General features: G+C 34.0%; 2 protein-coding genes across 4 annotated transcripts; both read left to right on the plus strand.

Annotated features, from left to right (window-relative positions):
* Window positions 1-2,528: 2,528 nt before the first annotated feature.
* Window positions 2,529-8,628, plus strand: LOC135153293 (E3 ubiquitin-protein ligase TRIM33-like). The gene has a single exon (XM_064095825.1). The coding sequence runs from the start codon at window positions 2,529-2,531 to the stop codon at window positions 4,359-4,361; it is 1,833 nt and encodes a 610-aa protein (XP_063951895.1). The 3' UTR covers window positions 4,362-8,628.
* A 6,252-nt stretch (window positions 8,629-14,880) lies between these two features.
* Window positions 14,881-21,016, plus strand: LOC129272773 (uncharacterized). 3 transcript variants are annotated; one of them, XM_064095826.1, is made up of 2 exons: window positions 14,881-15,025; window positions 18,530-21,016. In XM_064095826.1, the coding sequence occupies exon 2, from the start codon at window positions 18,540-18,542 to the stop codon at window positions 20,373-20,375; it is 1,836 nt and encodes a 611-aa protein (XP_063951896.1). In that variant the 5' UTR covers window positions 14,881-15,025; window positions 18,530-18,539; the 3' UTR covers window positions 20,376-21,016. The 3 variants fall into 3 exon arrangements, with proteins under 3 accessions (XP_063951896.1, XP_063951897.1, XP_054765862.2); XM_064095827.1 differs by having other exon boundaries at window positions 14,881-14,994; XM_054909887.2 differs by lacking the exon at window positions 14,881-15,025 and adding an exon at window positions 16,383-16,484.
* Window positions 21,017-22,926: the final 1,910 nt, after the last annotated feature.

The following is a 22,926-nucleotide window of genomic DNA, read 5'->3' on the forward strand; positions in this document are numbered from 1 at the left end:
GGCCTGTACAAGTACACTGATATTTCACTCTCTCAGCTCATATGCACTTGATCGACTTCCATCGAGGATTCGGGCTAAATTCCGCCCGCCACTTCCGGGGACCAACCAACGTAGTATTTCGATGAAGAGCACTCCGTCGATTCACCGGTTGTCCCTACCGTACACGCGCGCCTATGGGGATTGTGAACTGTAGGAAAAATCGTATAAAATTACACTTTTTGATATTTCTACGAAGACGAAGTTATATAGAAAATGAAGAATATTACAATCAGACCATATCCCTAGAAAATTGCTTCAAGAAATGTCATTATGAAGAGGAAATGGACAAAAATTTGTGAAGAAAAATCACGAAAAAGGAAATCGCATCATGAATATTCATATCATGGGCGGTCCCACATTTGCATGTTATAGCGAGTTTTCCATTATTTAATAAATAATGGCATTATTTAATAAATAATGGCATTATTTAATAAATAATGGTTATTTGTATATAAATAATGATTATTTGTATATAATGGCAAACTGTAAAAATTGTTTATAAATAATGATTAATGGGATATTGAAACAAAATTATTATTTATAAATAATGAAGTAGATATTTCATTATTTAACAAATAATCTTTATTTATAAATAATGGAAAACTCGAACATTAAATAATGATTATTTATAAATAATGAGAATAATGGTGCACTCGAAAAAATTATTTATAAATAATGAAGTAGACGTTTTCATTATTTAACAAATAATCATTATTTATAAATAATGGAAAACTCAACAAATTATTTATAAATAATGAAAAACAAATAATCATTATTTATAAATAATGAAAAACAAATAATCATTATTTGTAAATAATGAAAAACAAATAATCATTATTTATAAATAATGAAAAACAAATAATCATTATTTATAAATAATGAAAAACAAATAATCATTATTTATAAATAATGAAAAACAAATAATCATTATTTATAAATAATGAAAAACAAATAATCATTATTTGTAAATAATGAAAAACAAATAATCATTATTTATAAATAATGAAAAACAAATAATCATTATTTATAGATAATGAAAAACAAATAATCATTATTTATAAATAATGGAATGTCGAACTATTATTATTTACAAATAATGAAGTATTACTTGGAATTATATATAAATAATTAGAAATGATATTTTATATAATAGTAGTTATTTACAAATAAAATGTAAATTATATATAAATAATAGTTATTATTTAATAAATAATGATTATATAACAAATAATTGTTCTATATAATATTGGTACATTCGGCGCCTCATAGATGATAATGATCAGTTTACCATTATTCTTAAGAGAACCAAGGACATTAAACATTAAACGATATTAACTTTAATATATCTGCAACTGACGGATCATAATGCAAAGGTGATTGATTTAAATAATTTTGCTCAAATCAAAAACTTCTGTAAATTTTTATTCACATCGATGAAAATCTTAGCCATTTAGCCTACGGAATGTCTTCCGAAGTCACAGTGAGGCGCAAATCCATAGGTGGAAAATGTATTACAAAATTATGTATGAAATAAAACAAAATATGATTAGTATTCTAATTTTAATTACAGGAGGATTGGCCTACTCTAACCAGTGAAAATAAGTTGATTTGTGAAAACTATAGAAACGATTAAATGAATAATTAAGAATGATAAAAATTACCTTATTAAAAAAAATGATATACAGATAATGATAATTCATTTCCGTATTTTTATTGTGAGCTCAATATTGTGATGTTAAGCTAAATATTCGAGCGATGCATGTAGTTCAAATGTGGTAGTTTTATATAAATTTAACATATTTTGATAACATTTTCACTTTTCTGCTTACTTTATATTCACAGCAACGGAATCTCATATCTGAAATGAAAATTTCAGTGATTAGGTGAAAATTAATTTACATGTAAGAACGTATATTCCGGAAAGATGAAAAGATAACAAATCACGAAGGAAGTACGTTGTGCCTTTCTTATAAATAAAGTGTTAACCTATACATACATGCATACATACATTTTCATTTTTTCTATATACTTATCATTAACATTATTATCATTATCACTTCTTAGAATAAACATCGCTGGAGCTATATTACACCTGTTCAATCAAGGCTAAAGAATGAATAAATCTAGAAATAAATGACATACCGTTCTTTCGTTCCTTTCAAAATCGTGTGTGTGTGTGTTTAATGGGAGGGGTGGCAGCTAATTCCTCCTGCTTCTATAGGTGAAGAGGCCACATAACGGTTTTGAAGGTGGGGGGGGGGGGGGTAGGGGGCTGACCATGCAACAAAAAAAAAGCATTATCAGATGGTCATATTACGTTTTTGTACACAGTTTTGGGAAAAAGTGCGGGGGCCCCCGCTGCCCCCCCCCCCCCCCCCCCCCGTTTCCGCTGCCTCTGAAAGGTACGCTCCAGAGACGAAAGAAGGTAATTGTTTTCCCTTCTTATGAATTCTTTTTTTTTTCATTTTGTAATTCTGTAGAGTTCAATCATGGCTGAGGGATTAAAAGAAACGATTACTCAGAGTCTGGAGTGTCCTGTTTGTCTGACTACCTTCACTGATCCAAAGATCCTGTCTTGTTCCCACACCTACTGCAAGGTCTGTCTGGAAAAGCTCTTGGAATCCCATGGTGATGATCAGATGATCCGTTGCCCTGTCTGCAGAGATTATACCCAGGTCCCAAACCAAGATGTCAGCAAACTACCGGCAAGCCTAGCTTTCAGGAATCTTATAGAGGACGTGAAAAATCAACATCAAATTTGCACGAATTGTGATTCCGAGGATAAGCCAAAAGCTGTTGTCTACTGCCAAGACTGTGGCAACTATCTATGTATTACTTGCCACAATATGCACTCTCAGTGGAAAAGCTTTGTCGATCATGAGATCATAGCCATGAGTGAGATCTCATCAGGAAAGGTGTCAATACGTAGATACCGGAAATGCAGGAAACACCTGAAAGAAGATGAAGAATGTTTCTGTTCTAATTGTAAGAGATTCACATGCTTCAGGTGCGCTGTTATGGAACATAAAGATCAAGGGCACCAGGTCATCGAGTCAGCTGCTTATGAAAGTAATCACACGAAGACCATCGAAGAGCTTAAATCCAAGGTGGAGAAGAAACAATCTTGCTTTCAGAATTACATCGATATTATCGATGAACAGAAGAAGTGTGTGGATAATGCTACAAAGCATTGTACAGATGACATCAACAAAGCGTATGATGAAGCAGTTCGGCAGTTGACAGAGAAGAGAGAAATCCTACTTGGTGAAGTCAAGGGAAAGACTGAAAGAGTAGAGGAAGCCCTGGAAGAAATGAAGAAATCAGCTCAGCAGCGCATCAATCAGTTGACGACCATCGCTGAGATGGTAACCAATAGGAGAAATGCACCAGTAGACATGGACACTTTGGCTGTATATGACACTTTATGTGAGGACCTACAAGAGGCCTTAAAGCAGGAAAATCCTGATAACGAGCAGCCGAATAAAACATGTAGGAAGGCGAAAAGTTCCAGTTTTGAGAGAAATATCGGAAAGGACGAGCTAGGTCTTGGAAAAATTGTTAACGAGCATGTAAAGAGCATTGCTTTGCCTACTAAAGATAGCATGAATGCCATTGTAAACACACCAGATGGTAGGATGGCTGTAGGATGTTATGATGGTGGCGTGAATATCTTCTCTGCTGATGGTCATCTCCAGCAGACAGTTCTCAAGAATGTTATGATTCGTGCATTAGGTTTCCTCTCTGATGGTCGATGTGTTGTAATTGATATGTCAAACACGGTAGCACTGTACACACCAGAGTTCACGAAGTTGGATGTGATGTTTGAGACTCTGAATGATGAAGAAGGTGGTTATGTAAATATCACTGTTGATAGTGATGATCTGATCTATGTTAGCTACAGGAAACCCAAGAAGATCCAGGTGTTCTCATCAGCAGGTGGGAAGGCAACCAAGGAGATACCATGCCACGGATATGAACCTGAGCAAATCACTTCTTACAATGATTCACTAATCATTAGTACATATAATACTGTACGATTGATAGACAAAGAAGGTGTTGTCAAACATACATTAACCACACCAAGTAAAACTAACCAATTTGCTGCAGTGTCTCAAAGCAATACAATCCTGATAGCCACGGTGAAGTACGATGAAGGTTTGGTGAGCATCGATGAGTACACAGACGAGCTGAAGCACGTTCGGAACCTCGTTAATGAGTACAAGATTGAGAAGCCTACGAGAAATTGGTATTATCTCCAGCAGTACCGATCAAGAGAGATCGCCTTCTGCACTTCTGATAACCTCTATATTATGATCACATGAAATAATGGATGAGACCGCAAGAAATACGTCGTATGATAAAATTGTATACAGCGTTAAAATTGACTTTCTAGATGACATAAATTTCTTCATAAAGTTCTTCAACTTTCCTAGAAAAAATCAAAAATTATCAGTAACCGGCACTTTCGCTGTGTCTTTAATTTACGATGCTGTCAATTAAGCTCATCAGAAGTGAATAGAATGTGGATATAAACTTTGACATAATGGTTAAAAGTAGTCCAAGACATTATTAAAAAACAATCTGTTTTCAGATGTCTCGGTATTTTCTTATCCAATCCCGACCAAATTGAATTTATATGACTGATTTGTGGAAAATGTAATAAATGAAATGAATCAATAAAAATACAATAAATGAATTCTTAATTGATAAAATTGTATTGCTACATTCATGCCAATATATCAATTTCAAATGCAAACACAATTTAATGTAAAAGATTGAAGAACCCTTTAATGATCAACGGTGACATTTTAAATATTATTCATGTACAGTATGGTTAAACAGGTTGCTTAGAATATAAAGAAACATTTATAAAGATATAAAAATTAATGGATGATTTACAACTTCTAAATTTACAATTTAGAAAACATATGGACCTAGTTCATGAAACTTATACATAAGTTTAATCAAGTATTACTAAACATTCTGTCGGAGTTTCAAGTCACATGACTAAGGTCAAAGGTCATTTAGGGTCAATGAACTTTGGCCAAGTTGGGGGTATCTGTTGAATTACCATCATAACTTTAAAAGTTTTTGGATCTGATTCATGAAACTTGAACATAATCAAGTACCATTGAACATTCTGTGCGAGTTTCAGGTCACATGAACTTTGGCCATGTTGGGGGTATTTGTTTAATAACCATCATAACTCTGTAAGTGTATGGATCTAGTTCATAAACTGGGACATAAGAGTAATCAAGTATCACTGAACATCCCATGCGAGTTTCAGGTCACGTGACCAAAGTCAAAGGTCATTTTAGGTGGTTGAACTTTGGCCATTTTGATGGTAATTATTAGATTGCTGTAATAACTTTCAAAGTTTATAGATATAGTTTATAAAATGTGGATATAGGGGTAATCAAGTATTACTGACAAGTCTTAGGTCGCATGATCAAGGTCAAATGTCATTTATTGTCAATGAACGTAGTATTGTATCATTATATGAATGGTGTTTTTGTGAATATTTTTTTCATAGTAGTTTTCAAAGCCAGCACTGCTGCTATATTGAATGGCAGGTGAGACTGCCAGAGGCGCTCCACTTGTTTGACTGGGGGTGCAAATGAAAATTTGGCAAGCGAAAAAAAAATTTCTTTACAAAATGATTACATTTCTCCATTTTGTCACACCTTCCGGAATTCCAGGGGCTGCTGCCTATGGAGAATAATACACGCAGCACCCCCAAGGAAAATATTGGGAGTGCTTCAGCATCCTCGGCATCCCCGCTTTCCAGGACCATGAGAGATAATCATTTGACGCCAATATAATGGAGCAGCAGCGACATTTTTTCGAGCAAAATATTCACAACACATGTTTCTCTAAACATGTTCTAGGGGAGTTACTCAATTGCCCCCTCTCATTCTCTAAAGCAAGGTTTCCACTTTGGCGAGTTGGAGTTGCGAGTCATACGCGAGCTGCGCGAGCTCTAACTCGCCTTAGCTCGCACAAGCTCGCGTGAAATTTACATTTTTCCCTGGAATCTGCTTGAGTGACAAACGACTCAACATCGAGTTCACTACGCTCGTTGTACGAGTGAACCGAGCGCGAAACGAGTCAGGCCGAGCTTAGTATGAGTTGCGGTGACCTTTATACGACTTAAAGCGAGCTATGAACGAGTTATAAAGATTTTGTTACGAGTGATAAGAGTTTCATACGACCTAGGGGTGGGAAATGCACATTTTTGGCACTCAAAGATGGATGCCGGCGGAGGGGGCGTCAACACCAAATCTTAACCGAAGGTTAAGTTTTTGAAATGGCATCATAACTGAGAAAGTATTTGGACCTAGTTCATGAAACTTGACCATAAGGTTTATCAAGCATTACAAAATATTCTTTTCGAGTTTCAGGTCACATGATCAAGGTCAAATGTCATTTATTGTCAATGAACGTAGTATTGTATCATTATATGAATGGTGTTTTTGTGAATATTTTTTTTCATAGTAGTTTTCAAAGCCAGCACTGCTGCTATATTGAATCGCGCGATGCAGGTGAGACTGCCAGAGGCGCTCCACTTGTTTGACTGGGGGTGCAAATGAAAATTTGGCAAGCGAAAAAAAAGTTTTACAAAATGTAGGTGTCCACATTTCTCCATTTTTTCACACCTTCCGGAATTCCAGGGGCTGCTGCCTATGGAGAATAATACACGCAGCACCCCAAGGAAAATAATAGGGGTGCTTCAGCATCCTCGGCACCCCCGCTTTCCAGGACCATGAGAGAGCAGCGGCGACATTTTTTTCGAGCAAAATATTCACAACACATGTTTCTCTAAACATGTTCTAGGGGAGTTACTCAATTGCCCCCTCTCATTCTCTTAGTCCTTATATTTTGTATTTTGTTATCTAGTTTGTGTTACGCAGGCGTATCTTGCTCCTCGTCGTTTTCAAGGGGTTTTATGCTTATATCATTCAGACAGTTTGTATATATTTGTATTTTGTACATTTCAGTTGATAATTTCTATCGATTTGTACTTGTCGGAGAAAAGATGTACAAAGAAAAAGAAGAAATTGTATCATGTATTCAATTTACTTGTAGCAGTTATACTCACATAAAAAAAACAAATATTTGATCTTGCAGTTGCCTGCAAAGAGTTACACATGTGGACTATGCATTCTCCATACTTAAAATTTAATATTTCTGATTTTGATAAAATTTTATTGTTTTACATAATTTACATATTGTGAACATTATGTAATCCAATATAATTTTATCAAAATCAGAAATGAAATAACAAAGTTATGGATTTTCAAAATTTTCATTATGCATTTTATCCCTATATCTGTGAAACAGTTCATGAATATGGATTGAGTGAGCTGACAATCACCTTATACTTTTTTGTATTTTATTATGAAAAATTATAATATTCATTCTAGTTTCTGTCTGTAGAATATTTAAAATATGACTGATTACTGATCGAATGTGATGTGCAAGAAACACATTGTTTGTATAATGTTAATTTTCTTGTTTGTAGTCGGTTTGTACAGGTAGAAGAAGAGGTGTACAATGAAAAAAGGAAAAAAAAAAGGATATAGATCGTGTGTTCAATTGACTTGTAACATAATATTCTCATATTAACGCAAATATTTAATCTTGTGGTTGCCTGAAAAGAGTTATCAGACATGCGTTTAAAGGACTATGAGTTCTCCATGCAGACTGAAAAAAATATACGATCTGAAGTAAAAGAGTACATCTATTTATGTAAAATAGGATTTCCTCAAAAACCCAAAATGAAATGACAAAATTATGGATTTTCAAGTGTTGCATTATGCATTCTACCTGTGTAACAGTTATAAATGTCATCATGAATATGAATATGAAGTGAGCTGACAATGCCACCATATCTTTTTTAGTATGAAAATTTACAAGATTAATTTTTTGTTTGTTTCTGCTTGTAGAAATAACAAAAATGAATGATTAATGATCAAATGTGATGTATAAGAACCACATTGGTGGTCGAGGTAACTTGTTTAAGAAGATAAAGACATAGTCTTACTCTTATTATAAGTTATGAAATAATTAACATTTCATATTTAAAAAAAAAGGTGAGAGCATCAGCTTACTTGCTCCATCAGGACATGCATAAACGATATAGATAAAATTTCAAATTCTTTCAACTTCCTTAGTTTTCATCAGATTTCATCAGGTTGAACAAAATGTTCAGTGATTTGCTAGCTCAATTTGAGTCCATTCAATTCATGTTATCATCAGCCTGAGCCTGAGCATATTGTGAACATTATGTAAAACATAATTTTATCCAAATCAGAAATGAAATGACAAAGTTATGGGTTTTCAAAATTTTCATTATGCATTTTATCCCTATATCTGTGAAACAGTTCATGAATATGGATTGAGTGATCTGACAATCACCTTATACTTTTTTGTATTTTATTATGAAAAATTATAATATTCATTCTAGTTTCTGTCTGTAGAATATTTAAAATATGATTGATTACTGACCGAATGTGATGTCGAGAAACACATCGTTTGTATAATGTTTATTTTCTTGTTTGTAGTCGGTTTGTACAGGTAGAAGAAGAGGTGTACAATGAAAAAAAAGAAAGAAAAAAAAAGGATATAGATCATGTATTCAATTGACTTGTAACATAATATTCTCATATTAACGCAAATATTTAATCTTGTGGTTGCCTGAAAAGAGTTATTTAGACATTCCTTTAAAGGACTATGAGTTCTCCATGCAGACTGAAAAAAATATGATCTGAAGTAAAAGAGTACACCTGTTTAAGTAAAATAGTATTTCCTCAAAAAACCCGAAATGAAATGACAAAATTATGGATTTTCAGGTGTTGCCTTATGCATTCTACCTGTGTAACAGTTATAAATGTCATCATGAATATGAATATGAAGTGAGCTGACAATGCCACCATATCTTTTTTATTATGAAAATTTACAAGATTAAGTTTTCTGTGTTTCTGCTTGTAGAAATAACAAAAATGAATGATTAATGATCAAATGTGATGTATAAGAACCACATTGGTGGTCGAGGTAACTTGTTTAAGAAGATAAAGACATAGTCTTACTCTTATTATAAGTTATGAAATAATTAACATTTCATATTTTAAAAAAAAGGTGAGAGCATCAGCTTATTTGCTCCATCAGGACATGCATAAACGATATAGATAAAATTTCAAATTCTTTCAACTTCCTTAGTTTTCATCAGATTTCATCAGGTTGAACAAAATGTTCAGTGATTTGCTAGCTCAATTTGAGTCCATTCAATTCATGTTATCATCAGCCTGAGCCTGAGCATATTGTGAACATTATGTAAAACATAATTTTATCCAAATCAGAAATGAAATGACAAAGTTATGGGTTTTCAAAATTTTCATTATGCATTTTATCCCTATATCTGTGAAACAGTTCATGAATATGAATTGAGTGATCTGACAATCACCTTATACTTTTTTGTATTTTATTATGAAAAATTATGATATTCATTCTAGTTTCTGTCTGTAGAATATTTAAAATATGATTGATTACTGATCGAATGTGATGTGCAAGAAACACAATGTTTGTATAATGTTTATTTTCTTGTTTGTAGTCGGTTTGTACTAGTAGAAGAAAAGGTGTACAATGAAAAAGAAGGAAATAGATCATGTATTCAATTGACTTGTAACATAATATTCTCATATTAACGCAAATATTTAATCTTGTAGTTGCCTGAAAAGAGCTATCAGACATGCGTTTAAAGGACTATGAGTTCTCCATGCAGACTGAAAAATATATGATCTGAAGTAAAAGAGTACATCTACATAATTTGTTTATAAGACTATAGAAATTCATCAAAATCCGAAATGAAGATTTTCAACTTTTGCATTATGCATTCTACCGGTGAAACAGTTATGAATGTCATCATGAATATGAAGTGAGCTGACAATACCACCATAGCTTATTTATTATGAAAATTTACAAGATTTTTTTGGTTTCTGCTCGTAGTCTATTATGACAAATACAGGATTCATTTTTTGTTTGTGATCAAATGTGATGTATAAGAACCACATTTGTGGTCGAAGTAACTTGTTTTGGGAGATAAAGACATGTATAGTCTATACTCGTATAAACAATGAAATAATTAACAATTTATATTTAAAAAAAGGAAAGTGAGAATATCAGCTTACTTGCTGCATCATGACATGCATAAACGATAAAGGTAAAATTTCAAATTCTGTCAACTTCCTTAGTTTTCATCAGGTTTTAAAGAAAATGTTTCAGTGGTTTGCTTGCTCAATTTGAGTCCATTCAATTCATGTTATCATCAGCCTGAGCCTTAAAATAGTTGAAAGATGAAGGGTTCATTGAACCTTGATTTATTATCTATACATATGTTTACCTGTATCCTTTCATATGAACATTGTAGAATCTTGTCTTGTTGGAAAGACTAAATTAATTCATCATCTTTAGTAGAAATAGATAACTCTGTCTTTGCTCTGCTTTCATACATATGGCTGTTTTTGCCAAATCACATTACTTGAATATATAATACATCAACAATAAACCTTAAACTAACATGAAAAGAGAATGCAAGATATAAATGTATATGTATATTGTTATTAAACTATCAAAATTATAAATTGTTTGCCATGTTGTTTACGATGCTACATTTGTTTAGTGAAAACAATACTGCAGAGGTGAATGGATTCTATTGCTGATTTAAATGGAAATCAAAATGAGTGTTTTAGAGTAGACTATTTATCTTTTTATCACTTTCTAGAAATTAATTAGTCAAGAAAATTGTCTTATTAAAAAAAATAAAACTCAAAGTTAGTTATGCACCTGAAAATTTGATTACTCAAAATAAATTTAGATATGCATTTGTGTCATTAAGTCATTTACTGAACATTCCTATTTATCAAGTATTCCGACTAGTTTTCTTTCCTCTGCTCTCTCTCTCTCTGTCTTTCACTCTCTTCTTTTCCCCTCTCCAATCTTTCAATAAAATCTTAATATACCTTGCACACTACATGTGTATATATCATTGGCGTATATAGTCAGAAACATAAGTCTAATTCTTTAAGATGATACATAATAAAGGTCATGATAATTATTGTACGAGAATTTTGCTTTCGTCTTTTGTTAGTTCAAGAGTTAAATCAACAAATAAGGGAGACGGAGAGAGAAAGAGAGAGAAAGAAAAGGAGTGGGGTATATAGAGAGCAAGAGGGTGGGGCATGATATTTAGAGAAGGATTTAGAGAGAGAGAGAGGGAGGGGGGATAGAGAGAGATGGGGAGAGAGAAATAGGATTTAAAAAACATAATGTGAGAAGGAGGGGGGGGGGAGGGGTTACTCTTTTGAAAGAACTCTACTACAAAGAAGTTTTAGGCATTGATCAAACAATGGTAAATATTTCACTAATAGAATCAATATCTAGAAGTTTTCAATCAGTGAAAGTGATATAAAATCAAAATACAACAGAATTCTCATTAAAAACATACTGTTTATCAAATATATTTAATTTGTCAGAAAAAAAAACAAGTTAAAATATGTAGAAGAATTGCAGTTTGGAAGAACCCGATTGTACATTTGAAAAGTCTTGAATTATTACTTTCAAGCTGTAGTGGACAAGGACAAATTTCCAATTCAATCAACATTTGAGATTACTAAGACGAAAATACTGTCCAAAGACACCATGTCTCTGGATGATGATGTACGTGAATGTAAAATTAATAATCAATTATTAAGATACTCTTCATGATAGGTTTGATTAGTACCTCTGGAGAGAAATCATGAAAGAAAAATTGTTTTAACTGTACACGATCATGACAATAAATATGGGAGTCTTATTACTATATTGGAAATAAATACTGAACTGAAGTGAATATATTATTCTTCTCGATATTATTCCATGACAGCTTTGATAATATTGATTCCTTCCTACCTGCCATTTGAATGTAGATCATCATTCTGAATATATCAAATTAACTCCCAAGTCCCAAATAACTTCTCACCTGAAAAAACCCAGTCCCTCTTGCCTTCGCCGAAAACAACTCTCTCTTGAGGAGAGCTTTTTTGAAGGACACCTGCCCTAGAGTCTGTGGGAGTACTAGACCCTGGCTTTGTGAATGGGAGGAAGATCAGATCAGGAATCACCAAATGGTCTGCCTAGCTCCTCCGATCCTCTACCAGAACTACACACTGCAAGTGATCTTCAAGGTTTTCATCACCAAAGATGAATCCTCAACACTGGACACAAAGAGCAAGTTAAGAGGCATATGGTGGCTCACTGGTAAAGCGGCAGACTGATGCAGGATCATGCAATCTCTGGCCTAAGATGTAAATATAACCTTCTGCAAATGCCAGGCAATCATTTTAGGATTTATGCTATAATTGAGGATTATTTTCATTATAATTATTATCATTATATTTATAAATGGATGAAAATCCCTCTGGTTCAAATATGAGTTATCCTCTGGGAGAGGTGTTGTATGACCTATTTTAAGCTGTCTCTCGTTATCTTTCTATGCCAAAAATAAGAAAAAGTTTTAATTTTGAAAATCATTGGAGTGCTTGCTTCTGGTTGGAGGGGGGCATTTTATCGTATGATCCTCAGTCTTCAGAGCTGTAGAAAGGCCTATACGTGAGAAGCTATGATCTGCTAATGTTATGTAGCTATCTGCTTCTGCTACCCCAAACAGACTGAACCAGAGCGCTTATCTTGCAGAATCTTGACAACTTAGTAACAGTTAAAAGACATGGCTGATAACTGTTAAGAGGTTCATCTCATTGGTAGAATTCAAATCAAACAAATTTTCCTCTTTTCACAATCAACTAGGTTTTTTTTACCTGTGAGCTTTCGCCAACTCGTTTCAGTAGGCTTCTTCACACTAACACTGACTCGACGTAGATGGGGTAGTATCGGTAGCGCGAAAGTCCGTGAGAAATGGGAATTTACGGAGTAGAAATTTGAAACTGTCCAGTGTCTCTGTTCGTGGAATGTGCCTGGTTCTTCTGGATGTGAATGGCCTCTCTCCAATCCATCTTGTGTATTTATTGTCATCTCTTGCTAGGATCTGGCTCTCATTCCAATTTATCGAGTGGTTCCTTTGGGTTACATGGTCACTGATAGCCGACTTAGCAATGGTTGACTCAGCCTTCTTCTTGAGTCATGATCTTGCAAAGCCCACTTCTTACTGATGAAAAGTGACCAATCACGATGCCTACAAAGACCTTTCCAATCTTTGATGCATTTCACTGGTCTAATTAAAAAATTCAGGCTAGATCATCAATCATGAAAGGGGATAAAGTCATCCAGGAAGATGATACAATGTCCTAACAGTCACTTGCATTAACAAATCAACCAATGTCAAGAGTTTTATACCATTCTGATGGTATTCTATAATTTGAATCCTGAGTGCATTGCAGCAACATTTACTTGTGATAGTCTTACATTCGTACAGTTCATTAGAAATGAAAAACGAGATGATCTGAGCACTCAGTCGTTTCGCTCCCATTGGAAGAGCAAATTTAGATGAATGCCTAGATCATTAATCACACACAGTGCTCTTAGTCAAAAAGTGATATTACATGTATTACTACTTGTCAGTGATTTCTCGAAGTATGATATATATATCCGCGGTTAATAAGCACAGTCTTGTGACATACATGCACGAACGTTTTTGAAAAATGAAATTATACAATGATTGAGCTCTCACTCGCATCGTTCACGCAAATAAATTTGTATAAATAAATATTTCTGAAAGGATATTGCACGATACATTTGACCTATGATATTTTGAGTCAGAAGTTAATTGACCAGACTTGAAAACCCAGTGGCGTAATGAGCCCAAATTTTGAAGGGGCTCGATATGACGTATCGCATAAAAGTAATAAAAAGTTGCAAGCGAGCGAGCAATGATTTCGACATTTTATTACAAAAATCCAAGTTTGTGATAGATTTTGACATAATATTCAGAAAATAATATCACATGTCACCCTTATCTCTTCCCTTTCTCTTTTTTTAGGTGGTAAAAAAGGAGGGGGAAAGAGCCCTGCATCTGTACGCCAGTGCGAAAACCTGCATAAATACTGAAGCATTCGATCGCTCGCATTGAAAGTACTGAGTCATGTATAGTTTTCAGAAATTATTACATTCCTTCACAGTCAATTCTAACTATAACGTTTAACTCCCAAGAAATTTTTATTAAAATGCTTTAAAATCGCGACTTTTATACTCCATTTTAGTCCCTACCCTCGCCAAGGATCTCACACTGTCACTAAATTACGCCCCTTCAAGATTTGCCCCCCCCTAAAAAAATATAAAGACCGTTCATCCCCCTTCGTTTTGCTTCTTAATTTCATTTAGCTTATATCACCGCTGCCCTTATCTTACTCATGTTCAATCCTGGATTCATCCCAAGGGAACGTTTCATACCGCTGTTTTTATCCTACAATATTAACCTATATAGTATCAGTGCTTTTTATTGTCAGCCAATCAAAATCGTGGAAAGTTGTTAGATCTGACGAGTTGTCAGATGTGACAGCTTGTCAGACATAGAGTTGATTTGTTTCATTATATTTCTCGTGTTAATTTTTTTTAAATCTCCTTTTCTATATACGCATTAAGTCATTAGCCGATATGAAAAAACCAACAATCAGGTCTAGAGGCATGTGATCATAAGTATACTAATAGGACAGAACACCACCATCGTCATGTTCATTATTTTAATTTTGATAATGTAAAAAAACTTACTATTTGATATAGCAAAGGTAGGTGGAAATTCCCCGTCACTTGAACAGACTGCATGGTAAAATCTAAAATTCGTTCACGATCATAGATCATAATTCTGATATGCATAACTGTGTGTGGACGTGGTGGAGGACTGAGATCAATAATCTTGCCTTTATATAGAACGAAATCAACTCCTGGAATTAACGGATAAAGACAAAGGTGAGTGAAATATTCTTGTATTGTTTAAAGTGTAGAAATATCTTTCACACATTGAGAATTTGTTAGTAATTAGCAAGATGAAATAGTGGAGAGGAAATTCCCTTACGAGAAAATTGTAATACATTAACTTTTTGTCAACCCGGAAGTGATAAAAAACATTAACTGGAATGGAACTCCTAGTGGACTTTTTGAATAATCAATTGGACAACATTCGTCTATCCTATGTATTGTTTTGGGTTAAAAAAAAAAAATTTGTAACATTTCAGCATTACTCAGTATAAATTATACTTTACATTTATTGTTTGTAGGTTTTACATTTCGTATTGAGACCATATATTTCACTGGAAAATTTGTGCCATTTAGACTAGTTTTTCAACAACATTATTGAGCAAAAGCATGAAAATAGTGAATACCGCCGTTACCTAGAAAAGTCAAGTTATGGCAAATAATTTGACCAAAACTTGAAACAGTATGCACATGGTTTAGTTACCTCGGGTTTCCTCTGCAGATCTATTCTTAAAAGAAAATCAAAAAAATTGTACCTTCTCTTATATTTTTTATCGTTTGCAATAAGACATGGGTAAATGAATGAATGAATAGATAGATAAGATGAATAAATAAATAAATACATAAATAAATAAATGTAACATAAGCATAAGATGGAATGGGTAACTGTTGTAAACATTATAAACCCTCTTATATATTGATCAAGAATTAGAAGCTAATTTTATAAAAATGATCCAATGGATTGATAACAATTAGCATGAATCATTGATTGAGATAAACAACATTATAGAAGTGATGTAGCAATGCTGTCCCAACACCCCCTCATTCATTTATGAATCAATTTAGTAATAATCTACCGTATCCAAATAATTCCCTACTTTATTGTGATTTTACTAATAATAAATATTTACATGCTTTAATCACATGCATTATGCCTATTTCCGATTTCATTATCCTATATGTTTTATCCGAAGCATCCGAAGCATGGATCGAAGCCAGATAATGTATCTCGCCGTTTTGATATAATAACGTTATGTCGACATGGCAAGGTAAAATATGCCGCCATCTCTTCAAGTCGATGGCACTTAAAATCGATGTTAAATTTGCAAAGAAGTATAAGTACAACTCCGACACCCTTCTCAATGCAATTGAATACGAGTTTGTATACAGGGGGATGGGGTAGGGAAGCTATATCCATATCCCGCTATCTTCGCCTCTGCAGCAGAAAGAGACATTTTGATATGCGCCATACAAGAACAACATTATCATTATCACTGTAATATCATAACTATTGAAAATGTCAAAGGTCGGTGGGAATTCCCAGTCACTAAGAATAGACTGATGAACCGTTCGTACACAATGATAATGGTATTATTATGATCAGTTTGCATAATATGCACTTCAGAGAACCCAGCTTCTATTCATAATTCAGTGCATATTTATTACTATCATAAAACGATATCATCTTGTACATAGGGGGAAAGGTGAGTGGATTAACTCTTTTCAGTTGAGTAAGAAAAAACTTGTGTATATGTGTTCTTAGTTCACATTGATGAAAGTCAAATCATATTTAGAATGTCTCCCATATCAGACATGGTATCAAAATTTACTTTGGACTGAAAATGCTAGGTATGTGTATAGATAGGCATGGACCTATCCACGGAGGATAATTCTATTGTTACTGGGGGTGCTGAGCATTGTCACAGCACACCCAGTAACAATCCTCCGTGGATAGGTCCATGTAGATAGGTCTATCTTTGTCACATTGCTAATAATTTTTAAGATGAAAATGCATATGCAAGCATTCATGCTTTCTTAGCGATCAGGTAAAATTCACTACCATTTACTCGCTTATATATATTTTTATGAAGGGGTACCCAAGGCTTCAAATCATGTTTATTTTTATTTGAAAAGATAAAGCAATTCAGACAAACAGAAATTAAAAATATCATAAAAGCTGGAGATGAATAGGAAAGTTGGAAAAGGTGTTATAAAATTATGGATGAAATAACAAAGATATGATTTATTATTCTAATTTATAGGAGGATAAGCCTACTCCACACTGGAATTAAGTTTTTTATAAAAAAATGAATTATTATGAATAATAAAAATTACCTTATTTATGACACATTGATATACGGATTATAATTATAATTTTGGTTCCTTTATTGTGAGCTCAATATAGTGATGTCAAGCTAAATTTTCAATCGATGCATTTAGGCTTAATGTGGTTAGCTTTATATGATTTTATCATATTTTGATAACATTTTTACTTTTCTGCTTACTTTATATTCATATCAACAGAATATAATATATGAAAGGAACATTTCAGTGATTAGAAGGTGCAAATTTATTTACATGTAAGAACGTATATCCCGGAAAGATGAAAAACTTTGAAGGAATTATGTTGTACCCTTTTTTGCATAGATTTTAATTTTAAACTACATATATATACAATAATCACAAATAGTTTAGAAAATGACGTAGAAATAAAATCGTTGATTTTAAAAGGAGCATAGCTCTCAAAAATGAAAGGTAAAGTATATATATATATATATATATATATATGCTCTGCCCCGGCATTGAGCACTTTGTGGAAACCTCAACCAATCCCATACCAAGTGGATATATATATATATATATATATATACACTTGGTATATCCACTTGGTATGGTATTTATATATATATATATACATGTATATATATATATATATATATATATATATATATATGTGAGAAATTATACATGTACAACAGCTTTGGTAACTCTTGTATTTAAATATGCTGTGACTTGTGAAATAAATGAATGAAGAGAATAATGGTAGGCGTGGCTTAAATCAAGGTTCCCCAGCGCTATCTGCCCTTTGGAAAAATTGGTGATGCCGAAAAAAATGTCTCTGCCGGGAATCGAACCCGGGCCCCCAGCTTGGAACGCCGCGGCGCGCCGGTGCCTTAACCACTAGACCACAGAGACGGGTTAGTGGCTAGGGCGACCCCCGATTCGATCGACCACCAGATGAACAGATTTTCGACACTATACCAATTCTAATTTCCTTTATCGGGTGTCGGTGGGTTTTGAACAATGACAAGCCGCCATGCCTCAGCTGGATCAAAGCTATTGCTCTGATACAGTACATGTTTGGGATAAATTATACAAATGTGAGAAATTGTATCGGGGTCGTCCTAGCCACTAACTTTCACAAGTAACATATATATATATGCATACATACATTCATATAATAATATACATTCTTTCTTCTTCTAATACTTATCATTAACAGTATATTACTATTATCATTATTAGAACATTAGAATCATTATAATAAACAGCTATATTGATTATAGCTGGGTATACTTGTTCAATCAAAGGTACATCTTCTAAAGAATTAATAAATCAAGAAATGTATGCTGTCATACCCTTCTTCTGTTCCTTTCCAAATCGTGAGGTACACTCCAGAGAGGAAAGAAGGTCATTGTTTTCCCTTCTCATGAATTCGTTGTTTTTATTTTGTTTTGTGATTATGTAGAGTTCAGGTCATGGCTGAGGAATTAAAAGACACGATTGCTCAGAGTCTGGAGTGTCCTGTATGTCTGACTACCTTCACTGATCCCAAGATCCTGTCTTGTTCACACACCTACTGCAAGGTCTGTCTGGAAAAGCTCTTGGAATCCCGTGGTGATGATCAGATGATCCGATGCCCTGTCTGCAGAGCCGATACCCAGGTCCCAAATCAGGATGTCAGCCAACTACCGGCAAGCCTAGCTTTCAGGAATCTTATAGAGGACGTGAAAAATCAACATCAAATTTGCACGAATTGTGATTCCGAGGATAAGCCCAAAGCCGTTGTCTACTGCCAAGATTGTGGCAACTATCTCTGTATTACTTGTCACAATATGCACTCTCAGTGGAAAAACTTTGTCGATCATGAGATCATAGCCATGAGTGAGATCTCATCAGGAAAGGTGTCAATACGTAGATACCGGAAATGCAGGAAGCATCCAAAAGAAGACGAAGAATGTTTCTGTTCTAATTGTAAGAGATTCACATGCTTCAGGTGTGCTGTTATGGAACATAAAGATCAAGGACACCAGGTCATCGAGTCAGCTACTTATGAAAGTCATCACACGAAGACAATCGAAGAGGTTAAATTCAAGGTGGAGAAGAAACAATCTTGCTTTCAGAATTACATCGATCTCATCGATGAACAGAAGAAGTGTGTGGGTGATGCTATGAAGCATTGCACATATGACATCAACAAAGCATATGATGAAGCAGTTCGGCAGTTGACAGAGAAGAGAGAAATCCTACTTGGTGAAGTCAAGGGAAAGACTGAAAGAGCAGAGGAAGCCCTTGAAGAAATGAAGAAATCAGCTCGACAGTGCATCAATCAGTTGATGACCATTGCTGAGATGGTAACCAATAGAAGAAATGCACCAGTAGACATGGACACTTTGGCTGTGTATGACACATTATGTGAAGACCTACAAGAGGTCTTAAATCAGGAAAATCCTGATTACGAGCAGCCGAATAAAACATGCGGGAAGGCGAAAAGTTCCATTTTTGAGAGAAATATTGGAAAGGACGAACTAGGTCTTGGAAAAATTGTTAATGAGGTTGTAAAGAGCATTACTTTGCCTATTAAAGATAGCATGAATGCCATTGTAAACACACCAGATGGTAGGATGGCTGTAGGGTGTTATACAGGTGGCATTGAGATCTTCTCTTTTGATGGTCATCTCCAGCAGACAGTCCTCAAGGATGTTCAGATTTGTACATTAGGTTTCCTCTCTGATGGTCGATGCGTTGTAATTGATACATCAAACACTTTAGCACTGTACACACCAGAGTTCACGAAGTTGGATATGATGTTTGAGACTCTCAATGACGATGAAGGTGGGGTTTCTAACCTCACTGTTGATAGTGATGATCTGATCTATGTTAGCTACAGGAAACCCGAGAAGATCCAGGTGTTCTCATCAGCAGGTGGGAAGGCAGTCAAGGAGATACCATGCCACGGATATGAGCCTCAACAAATCACTTCTTACAATGATTCACTAATTATTAAAATGGGTAGTACTGTTCGATTGATAGACAAAGAAGGTGATGTAAAGCATACATTAACCAACCCAAGTAATACTTACCTACACACTGCAGTGTCACAAAGCAATACAATCCTGATAGCCACTGTGGAGCACGATGAAGGTTTGGTGAGCATCGATGAGTACACAGACGAGCTGGAGCACATTCATAACCTTGTTAATGAGTACAAGATTGAGAAGCCTATAAATAGAAATTGGTATTATCTCCAGCAGTACCGATCAGGAGAGATCGCCTTCTGCACTCCTGATAACCTCTATATTATGATCACATAAAATAATGGATGAAACCGCAAGAAATACGTCGTATAATAAAATTGTATACAGCGTTAAAAATTGACTTTCTAGATGACATAAATTTCTTCATAAAGTTCTTCAACTTTCCTAGAAAAAATCCAAAATTATCAGTAACCGGCACTTTCGCTGTGTCTTTATTTTACGATGCTTAAGCTCATCAGAAGTGAATAGAATGTGGATATAAACTTTGACATAATGGTAAAAGTAGTCCAAGACATTATTCAACCACAATCTGTTTTCAGATGTCTCGGTATTTTCTTATCCAATCCCGATCAAATTGAATTTATCTGACTGATTTGTGGAAAATGTAATAAATGAAATGAATCAATAAAAAAAGCAATAAATGAATTTTGAATTGATAAAATTGTATTGCTACATTCATGCCAATATATCAATTTCAAATGCAAACACAATTTAATGTAAAAGATTGAAGAACCCTTTAATGATCAACGGTGACATTTCAGATATTCACCATGTACAGTATAGTTAAACATGATTGCTTAGAATATAAAGAAACATTTATGAAAATATGAAAATTAATGGAAGATTTACAACAATTCTGAATAGAGATAACATGGCCATGGGAACGACTTTTTAACTGGGGTGCTGAAGTAATTTTGAAAAGCAAAAATAAAATAAAAAATAAACATAATAAAAGGGTTTTCACTACAAAATGGAGATCCACCCTCAGGATGCCCAGCACCCCGCTTCCCAGGGCCATGTGAATGAAGGTAAAATACTGGCTTAAAGTATTCAAAGATGGCGCATTTTTTATGTTTTTAGATAAATTGTTCCTTTATTAGGACCTATAAAACGAACATTATGTTGATAAGAACACGTCCTGCGTCTCAGCAAATGTATATTAAGAGGAGCGTTTATTGTATTGTATATAAATTCTGATTTGTATCAAACAACTGAGAAAAATAAACAGGCATCAGCCGATTGATACACTGATAAATAAAAATACAATATTGAAAAATGAGGAAAATCGTTTGTTAGTTCGATCGTGAATGAGCACAATATGTGATATGGATCGGTAACCGTAAAATTGATAATAAGTAAAAAAAAAGGATAGGGTAGGGCCCTTGGAACGATTTTTTTTTGACTGAGGGTGCTGATGTAAATTTGGCAAGCGAAAAAAAAAGTTTCTTTACAAAATGATTACATTTCTCCATTTTGTCACACCTTCCGGAATTCCAGGGGCTGCTGCCTATGGAGAATAATACACGCAGCACCCCCAAGGAAAATATTGGGGGTGTTTCAGCATCCTCAGCACCCCCGCTTTACAGGACCATGAGAGATAATCATTTGACGCCAATATTATGGAGCAGCAGCGACATTTGTTTTGAGCAAAATATTCACAACACATGTTTCTCTAACCATGCTCTACCGGAGTTACTCAATTCCCCCTCTCCTTCTCTTAGTCCTTCTTATATTTTGTATTTTGTTATCTAGTTTGTATTACGCAGGCGTATCTTGCTCCTCGTCGTTTTCCAGGGGTTTTATGCTTATATCATTCAGACAGTTTGTATATATTTGTATTTTGTACATTTCAGTTGATCATTTCTATCGATTTGTACTTGTCGGAGAAAAGATGTACAATGAAAAAGAAGAAATTGTATCATGTATTCAATTTACTTGTAGCAGTTATACTCACATTAAAAAAACAACAAATATTTGATCTTGCAGTTACCTGCATAGAGTTACACATGTGGACTATGCATTCTCCATACTTAGAATAGTATGTACATTATGTAAAACAATAGAATTTTATCAAAATCAGAAATGAAATAACAAAGTTATGGCTTTTCAAAATTTTCTGTATGCATTTCATCCCTATATCTGTGAAACAGTTCATTGAATATGGATTGAGTGATCTGACAATCACCTTATACTTTTTTGTATTTTATTATGAAAAATTATAATATTCATTCTAGTTTCTGTCTGTAGAATATTTAAAATATGATTGATTACTGATCGAATGTGATGTGCAAGAAACACAATGTTTGTATAATGTTTATTTTCTTGTTTGTAGTCGGTTTGTACTGGTAGAAGAAAAGGTGTACAATGAAAAAGAAGGGAATAGATCATGTGTTCAATTGACTTGTAACATAATATTCTCATATTAAAACAAATATGTAATCTTGTAGTTGCCTGAAAAGAGTTATCAGACATGCCTTTAAAGGACTATGAGTTCTCCAAACTGAAAAATATATGATTTGAAGTAAAAGAGTACATCTACATAATTTGTTTATAAGACTATTAAAATAGAAATTCATCAAAATCCGAAATGAAGATTTTCAACTTTTGCATTATGCATTCTACCGGTGAAACAGTTATGAATGTCATCATGAATATGAAGTGAGCTGACAATACCACCATAGCTTATTTATTATGAAAATTTACAAGATTTTTTTTGTTTCTGCTCGTAGTCTATTATGACAAATACAGGATTCATTTTTGTTTGTTAACAAATATGAAATGATTAATGATCAAATGTGATGTATAAGAACCACATTGGTGGTCGAAG

This window comes from Lytechinus pictus, chromosome 2 (genome assembly GCF_037042905.1).
Source record: "Lytechinus pictus isolate F3 Inbred chromosome 2, Lp3.0, whole genome shotgun sequence".
In the NCBI taxonomy this organism is placed as follows: Eukaryota; Metazoa; Echinodermata; class Echinoidea; order Temnopleuroida; family Toxopneustidae; genus Lytechinus; species Lytechinus pictus.